This window comes from Mus caroli, chromosome 17 (genome assembly GCF_900094665.2).
Source record: "Mus caroli chromosome 17, CAROLI_EIJ_v1.1, whole genome shotgun sequence".
Lineage (NCBI taxonomy): Eukaryota > Metazoa > Chordata > Mammalia > Rodentia > Muridae > Mus > Mus caroli.
In genome coordinates this window covers 80,633,040-80,642,178 of record NC_034586.1, presented here as the reverse complement: position 1 = coordinate 80,642,178, position 9,139 = coordinate 80,633,040, and the positions used below count along the sequence as shown (strand labels likewise).

The window sequence follows — 9,139 nt, the reverse complement described above, 5'->3', positions numbered from 1 at the left end:
CCCCTCCTCGTCTCTTCTCTTCTCTTCTCTTCTCTTCTCTTCTCTTCTCTTCTCTTCTCTTCTCTTCTCTTCTCTTCTCTTCTCTTTCTTTTCTCTTTTTTCTTAAGAAGACTGAAGTGGGACCATTTACATAGTCCAATGTGGGAAACGCAGTGGTTCTGTTGCCTGTTTGAAGATTTATTTATGTATGTTACGTCTATGGGTGTTTTGTCTGCCTATACCATGCATCAGATCTCCTCAACTACAGTAACAAGAGGTTGTGAGCTGCCATGTGGGGGTGGGAATTGAACTCAGGACCTCTAAACTAGCAGCCAGTGCTCCTAACCACTGAGCAATCTCTTAAGCCCTGTGGCTCTTCTCTTATATCTAATGACACATAACATGTCTCCTTAAAATGACATTAGCCTTGGGAATCTATCTCAGTAAGGGATGATAGATGTTTCACGAGTACAGGAAAACAATAGCCTCTGCTTATAAGCAAGAGAACCAAAAGCTCCCTGCTGCTGCCCAGAAGTATAGAAAACAAGTATTTTCTGACTCCTCAGGGAGCAAGATGAGGAGGCTCAGGTCGCAGAAGCAGCGCAGTGCCTCTGCGGCCCAGCGACCTCCACTACAGCATCCATAAGATGCATGCAGACATTCTTCATCACTGGGAGAACACCTGCTTCTCGGGAGCTCTGCTAGAGCAAATGGGATGTTTCCACCAGTCCAGCCTGAGTCGGTAAACACATAATCTCTGCAGTGTGAAAACTGGTGACCAAGCTCTACTTAGACTTTTAAACCTCACTTGGTTAATGATTCCTTCTGCAGACCTCTAAGAGGTTCCATTTTTGCAATTGATCATTTACTTATTTCCCAACAATATCCTTCAAGTCCCACGAGCAATGCACCACCGCCGTTGCTATTTTATGAGTGAGGGAGCAGGCTGAAGGAAATGGTGTACGAGTGCCAAGGTCATAAGCTTAGTCACTGGTGGGTCTAGAACTGGAGCCATATACAACCCTTTCCTGATTGCAGCACTGGCTTCTTTCTTTCTGCTGTACTTGTTGTTACAGGAGGGCGTGTGCATTCCACAGCATGGAAGTGGAGGCCAGAGGACAGCCCTGTAGCGATGCCTCTGTCTTCTCATCCTTACCTGGGGATAGAACTCAGGCGACGGAGATTCCTGGCAAGTTCTTTTACCCACTTAGACAGCTCACCAGTGTCTCTGGTTTCTTTGTGAAGCCCTGGCTGTCCTAGAACTTGCTCTGTAGACCAGATTGGCCTTGAACTAACAGAGATCTGCCTGCCACTACCTCCCAAGGCCTGGGATCAAAGGCGTGTGACTCTACCACCTGGCTTTTTTCTTTTTAATTGAAGAGTCTGCCAATACCTAGCCCTCCCTCCCATGCTAAGACAATTGGCTCCTTGTTCTTCTCAGCTGGCCTGCTTCTCTCCACGTTATCTGCCTGAGCTCTGGAGACCCTACTCCTATGTCAATAAATCCTATGTTTTCATCTTTAGAGCACATTTTCTCCTGTACCCGTGTCCTTATAAATCTAAGTATCCACTGGGCACTTGTGTCTCCCAGACAGCTCTGATGCTGCGGAGTCTGCACACTCTCCCTTCTCATCTTCCATTTCAGAGTACAGCAACAACACCTTCCCACCTCATGTCCTCCCAGATGCCTCTCTAAGCCCTGGTGAGTTCTCTGACCCCATCCACCCTTGCAGGCCGAAAGGCTTCCAAGATTCCTTTCGAGATCACTGCGCTCTGAATTCTGCCCCCAAAGCTGCCCTCCTCCCACCCCGTCTCCAAAACCAGAGTGATTGCTTAAAAATGCAAATCAAAAAGCATTGCCTTATCTGAAGACAAACAAATGTTTGGGTTTCTTTCAGGACTTTCAGGCCTGCTCAGAACTTGACCCCCAGGTCACTTAGTCTAATTGAGTCACATGGCCTTCTGTGTACATCCCATCCCCACACATGGCTTATCTGCCAGCACTCCAAAAGTACAAGATTCATGCCTTCCCTCTGCTTGCACTCCCACCCAACCCCCACCCCACCCCACCCCCACCCCCAGTGCTACTTCACTTGGCTCACTCCAGCCCAACCACTTAGTGTTACCTGCCTTCTCACAACTGCCCAAACCGTATCTGCTCCGTGTCCAGTGTAGGCATCTGTTTGCCCACTTCTTTCTGTCATGACAACCATCACATTATGTTTTCTGTTCTCTTGTCTATCTCTCCTCTGGAACAAAAACACCTTGACAGCTATAACACATGTCTGTCTCCCACCTACCATCTCCTAGCCCACAGCCAGCACACCACACACACACAGACAGACCATCAGAGGAGGCCACCATGTCCTAGCACACAGCCAGTTCGCCACACACCTCATTAGAGGAGCACATATAGAGAATGAAGTACCTGGCACCCAGGAGTGCAATATTATGCAAGTACTATCAATAAGCCATGAGGCTGGGGCTGACGAGATGGCTCAGTGGTTAAGAGCGCCGACTGTTCTTCCAAAGGTCCCGAGTTCAAATCCCAGCAACCACATGGTGGCTCACAACTATCTGTAACAAAATCTGATGCTGTCTTCTGGAGTGTCTGAAGACAGCTACAGTGTACTTACATATAATAAATAAGTAAATCTTTAAAAAGATAATAAGCCATGGGGCTGGCATTAAAAATTGGTAGTAAGAGAACTTTATTTATTTATTTATTTATTTATTTATTTATTTATTTATTTTTATTGAAATGCTTATCTCCGGCAGTCCTGTGCTCACTAGGGGCAGAACAGAGCCCACACTTAGCTATGAGTGCTAATGTTGAGCGAGAAGTGCCCCTTGGCTTCTCATCTCCAACTTGTAAGAACCGTTTCCTCCCCAGGAGGTCTCCGGGGCTCAGGCTTCCCATCTTACTGGTCCAAGGTCATTCTGAGTCCAGACAGAGGCAAGACAACCAGGGTCTCTTGCTAAACATCCTGGCTGTTCCCCTGGGTCATGGTACCTTGCTCTGTTTTCTCATCCATCAAGTGGGGGGGGGGTGAGGACTAGAAACCAACGTATGGGGAGCAGACAAGACATAACCACCTCATGTAAACCACCAGCTCCTCTGGAGCCTTCTAACCTCTCAAGGGAGAAACAGTCCCTGAGTCCAGGCCCCGAGCCAAGTCCTGACAGTCACTGGGAAAGAAAGAGACCTGGGAGGAAAAAGAGTATTCTACGCTGTAAGACGCCTGTGGTGTCAGACTGTCGCAGAAGTCTGATGTGGGAGCAATAGCTGAAAGCTGACGGCAGCCAGGGGAAATCAGGTTCAGACTCCAGAGGTTCAAGTTGCTACCTGAACAGAAGTCCGCCCAGATCCGTCCTCACTGCTAACCATGGAAGCTGACAATGATTAACCCACTCAGCTCCCCTGCACAGATAAAGTGCTGCAGGAAGGAACAGAAGGAGTTGAGAGGTGCTTTCCTGAGAAAGGTCTACTCCTGGGGCCCAAAGCTCAGTCCCTCTGTAATTCCTATTGACTCCTAATGGTGACTCCTGGTTTGCCTTCCAAATAATGTTTAACCTCGGGATAAGGCAGCCATGACCCAGACACGAGGACTTGCATTCTGGTGGACGAGTTGGTAAGAATTCTATTCACATATGTCACTGCCTGGATGCCTACACGAGAACAGCCACGTTATTCAAAGAATCATTAGTATATCTGGCAGCGCCTTGTATCAAAATATACAAGAACTATTTAAACATTCCCAGACAACCATCCCTGTCAGTAAAGACAGTGATGAAGGGATGCCCACCTCTTAAACAGACTGGATGACATAGTTATGAGCTTCTAACTGCCAGTAAAGAGAATCGCACAGAGAGAAATTGGTGTCCCAACACTGTCCCTGGACTGTTGTCACAATGGTGAACTCAAGTCCCCAAACCTAGGTTTGAATCCCTGTGTCTCTCGAGAAGTGCCAGTTTACCTTGTGAAGTTTCATTCTCTATGATAGCCTACATGCTTCAATAGAGCTAGGTTAACTATTTGTCACACAGTAAGTGACAAATAAGTGTGGGCAGGAGCAAGGGAGAGGTCAATGAACTTAGGTGATAGAAGAGAGTCCACAGCACCAATATTCAAACTAACCCAGCTGGGCATGCTGGCACATGCCTTTAATCCCAGCACTCGGGAGGCAGAGGCAGGCAGATCTCTGAGTTCGAGGCCAGCCTGGTCTACAGAGTGAGTCCAGGACAGCCAGGGCTACACAGAGAAACCCTGTCTCGAAACAAACAAACAAACAAACACAAAAACAACAACAACAAAAAACAAACAAACAAAAACCTACCCCTTAGTCAGCTGACTAAAACTCCCTCCTACCAACGTCACTGAAACAAGAGTGCTCTGATTCAAGGAGCCTGCTTCCAGAACAGACTTCTAAGTGAGTCACTGAAATCTCACACAGGTAAAAATGTTCCTAATGCCTAAGTAGCCCACACGAACAAATATCTAAAAAGAAATCTGGAAAGATGGGACATAGTTCAGTAGTAAAGGACTTGTCTAGAATGAGAGAAACTAGAAAGATTTAAGAAAGAGAAAGAAAGAAAGAAAGAAAGAAAGAAAGAAAGAAAGAAAGAGAGAGAGAGAGAGAGAGAGAGAGAGAGAGAGAGAGAGAGAGAGAGAGAGAAACTGATAGTCTTCTGAAGCAAAAGTCTAGTGACTCCTGCTTGTGGACGTTGTACATCGTGGTGCGGAGCCTAGTGCGCACCACGATGTACAACGTCCACAAGCAGAGAGGGAGAGGGAGAGGGAGAGGGAGAGGGAGAGGGAGAGGGAGAGGGAGAGGAGAGACAGGGAGGTAGGGAGGGAGAAATAATAGAAGCAAGGCCCCTGTTCCTGAAACTATCAAACACTTCAGAAGTAAATTGGAGAACGCTTAAATAAAGAGAAAGAAATGCTATGTCTGTAAATTGGAATGTTTGATATGAATTTGTGAATACTCCTCAAAATGAGCTACAGATTTGATATAGCCTTTATTAAAAAGCCAGTAGGTTCTTTGCACAAGTTGAGATGCTGCTACAAAAATTCATATGGAAATGCAAAGAACACAGTATAGTCAAGAAGTATTTAAAAACAATGTTGGGCTAATGATTGCTTGTTTGTCTGTTAGATAGCATCTCACTTTGTATCCCTGGCTATCCTGGAACTCACTATATAGCCCAAACTGATCTCAAACTCACAGAGATCCTCCTGCCTCTGCCTCCCTAGAGCTGGGATTGAAGGCATGTGCCACCACACCTAGCCGAATCATATTTGTTTTTATTTTTATATTTTTAATTATGTGTTTATTTATTTAATTTGTTTGTTTGTTTTTGTTTTTCAAGACTGGGTTTCACTGCCCTGGCTGTCCTGGAACTCACTCTGTAGACCAGGCTGGCCTCAAACTCAGAAATCCGCCTGCCTCTGCCTCCCAAGTGCTGGGATTAAAGGCGTGGGCCACCACTGCCCGGCTCAGAATCATACTTTTTGATTTCAAAACTTATGACAAAACTTACCAAACTGTAGTCCTGAGATAGAAACTGTTCTATAGGAGAATGGAACAGAACCAAAGGTCCAGAAATAAAGCCAAGCGTTTATGGACAGGTGGTTCCTCACCAACTTCCCTCCAAGACTGCCCAGCTCCCCTAAATTCCCATGTACTCGACCCCATAGCAGCCCTGAGAGAGCTATTTCCTGAGTTGAGAGTAAGGCCCCCTCTGGTGGAGCCCACTGTGGTGGCAATGGGAACCCTCCATCCCAAAGCCGCAGAGGGACCTCAGGGACTTGGCATGTGCCTTGCAGATCTGACCAGCCTGCGTCACTTACTTCTGACACCCTGCCTCTCACCACTTGCCAGCTCCCAAGTGAATCCACCAGTTAACACACAGGCCCAAGAGTTAAATTCTAATCTCAAGTAACCAGCAGATGGGCTTTTAGCAGACATATCTATCCCCCAAGGTGCATTACTCATCATCTGAAAATTTAAACTGAACTTGGGATTTTAACCTCTCATCTCCCTGTCTCTTTGTGTCTCTCTGTCTCTGTCCTCTTTCTCTTTCTGTCTCTCATGTCCCTGTCTCTCTTTCTCTCTCTGTCTCTCTCTGTCTCTATCTCTCTGCCTGGATCTCTCATTCACAGGCTCCATTTCTGTCTTCGGCTCCTTAACTGGGCAGCATCGGTTACAGGGGCTGCCCCTTCTATGGAAGAGCTGGTTCTCCCTGGTATGCCAATGTCTCTTCCCTGAGAGCATTCAGCATCACCCGAAGTGTCATGCACGCAGTATTGTCATTGTCCCCTTGATATTCTGGAGACTGTCAAATTTTCAATGCTCAGGACAGGGCCCGGCTCAGAGCGAGCCATCGGACAGTATTTACAGAGTGAATACAGAAGCGCTGTGCATGGCTTATCTTACCACGTGAACAAACATGATGTCACCACCAGCTGTTTTCATAGGTTAACTATCTGAGACCAGAGGACAGCCAGAGGCCTACTGCACGTGTATGAACTATCTCCTAAGCCTCTTCTCACTCACCTCCCCACACCAGCCAAAGAGCCCCTCCAACGTAGGTCCCATATCCCCTGTTACTTACAGTATTCTGAGTTAGATGAATTAAGGGGCCATTAACACATGTAAATATTTGCATTTCATTTGACACCTTAATTTGAGAATTTAATAACGTGCTTTGATTTTGCTTACACAGACTTTAATTCAATATAGACTGGTTCAAATAACCACTTAGAATCCCACTACTGGAGAAGTCTGTGAGGGTGTTCACACTCACTCAGGTTCCCACTAATGGAGAAGTCTGTGAGGGTGTTCACACTCACTCAGGTTCCCACTAATGTCACTAATGAAGTCTATGAGGATGTTCACACTCACTCAGGTTCCCACTAATGGAGAAGTCCGTGAGGGTGTTCACACTCAGGTTCCCACTAATGGAGAAGTCTGTGAGGGTGTTCACACTCACTCAGGTTCCCACTAATGGAGATGTCCGTGTGGTTGTTCACACTCACCTTTATTTCCTCTTGAACAGCAGGATTTCGGAAATTTAAATCTGGTTGCTCTTTCAAAAACTGGTGAAAATAACATTGCTTTCGTACTTCATCAAAGTGCCAGCTGGAGTTTCCATACACACTCAGCTAGCAGACAGACAGAAAAACACAGGGGTTAGCTCATTCATTCCTACACAGCCTTGTCCACAAACACATGACCTTGGCATCCTGGCCCCACAAGGTGGATGCATAAATCCTTGGAGCTGTCTTTCTAGGGAGAGCGCGAAGTTAACGCCCCAACTTCTACCCTAACACTCCACAACAATGGTTATAGAGTAATTATCAAGCAGACACCATTTCTAACAACCACAGTACCAGCTAATGTTCTCAAGTCCAGGACAAGACCAAGTTAGGGAATAGCCATTCCTAATGTATGTTCTTGAGACTGCTGCCCAGGCTCAAGACTCCTGAAGCAGATTAGAGAGAGAGAGAGAGAGAGAGAGAGAGAGAGAGAGAGAGAGAGAGAGAGAGAGAGAGAAACTGATAGTCTTCTGAAGCAAAAGTCTAGTGACTCGAAGCACCAGGACCATGGCTGATATCTCCTTCTAGAACAGAGCAGGGGGAGACTGCATGTCAGATTCTCTGGCTTGTCTCTCACCTCTGGTCAGTCTGCCGTAGCTCAGCCTTAAACATGAGAGTTTCTTGGGTTCTCTCTCAGGCCTTTTGTTCATGTCTTGATAAAGAGAAACTAGAAAACTTGGGGAGAAATGTGGCGGTGGTGGGGTTTCTCCACCTAAACCATTTTCTTTTTCATGGGAAGGCACTGTCACATGGGGTCTGCATTTCCATGGCCACTGGCCACAGTGAGTATTGGCTTCTATCTTTCAAGGAAACTTCACCAGTTCATTGTGTGGGCCACCTGGACTTGACTCAAGATGACATATTGACTTTATGTCTAACCAACAAAAGATCACAGATAAGCAACCGGAAGAGAATTGAGGAAACCAGAAGGAAGCGCATCACAGAAATGGCGCCCAAGGGAGTGGATGTGGGAGATGCTCATCATCAACAGCTATGGAATTCCTGCATCCCTTACCTTCCTGCATCCCTTACCTTTCTGCATCCCTCACTTACAGACCACTGGTGCTCACCATCATCAACAGCTACGGAATTCCTGCATCCCTTACCTTCCTGCATCCCTCACTTACAGACCACTGGTACTGGATCAGTGCAAAGTTAGGAACTTAGCAGGAGACTTTTATATCCACCTGAATGGCAAATACTATCGTTTAGCACAACATTCTGCATGGGGGCTTCACATCTATTTAATTCAGGAAAACTTTGCTCCCAAGCCCCAAAGTAGGTTAATAAGCATGCTTATGACATGATTAATGACTAAGCTGAAAACAGTTCAACTGAAGAGTGATTAAGTTAACCATGTGATATCTACCTATTACATATACATACTACACATACATATGACATATATATGTACAATACATACAGTAATATGCAACAGGAGAGTGTGTGACGCATGGCTATCCAAAACTACAGGATAGGCCTTTCCAAAAATGAGTAATGAAAGCCAGTTATACAAGGGTTAAAAAATTAACTATTAATAGCATGCATTATATGAGCGAAGCAAAGCCCTAGGTCCCACGTGATAGAAAGAGACAACTGACTCCCGCCCCTCTACCCCCACATAAATAATAAATTCAATAAAAGTTTAAATAAAAAAATAAGTAAATAGTCCTCAACTTCCTGACTATAAATTATCTCATCTAGAACTTCATATACATGGGGTATGAGCTTCTTTAGAAAAAATTTTAACTTATTGATTTTATGCACATGGGTGTTTTGCCTACATGTATGTCTGTGCACCCTTCATGTGTCTGGTGTTCACAGAAGCTGGAAGAGGGGATCAGGTCCTCTGAGACAGGAGCTATGTATGGTTGTGGGCTGCTATGGGGTGCTGAGGATTGGATCCAGATCCTCTGGAAGAGCAGCCAGTGCTTTGACAGCTGAGCCATCTCTCCAGCTGCAAAAATGGACTAGGAGTTCATTGAACTGCTGAGTAGTATGACATCATATACACATACAAATATATATATATATATATATATATATATATATATATAT

General features: G+C 45.6%; 1 protein-coding gene across 1 annotated transcript in view; it reads right to left on the bottom strand.

Moving 5' to 3' along the window:
• Slc3a1 (solute carrier family 3 member 1) overlaps nucleotides 1-9,139 on the bottom strand; it is a 35,058-nt gene that overhangs the window by 18,821 nt on the left and 7,098 nt on the right. Inside the window, exon 4 of the mRNA XM_021185737.2 lies at nucleotides 7,022-7,147. Coding sequence (XP_021041396.1) covers nucleotides 7,022-7,147 — 126 coding nt within the window. The remainder of the gene's footprint in view (nucleotides 1-7,021; nucleotides 7,148-9,139) is intronic.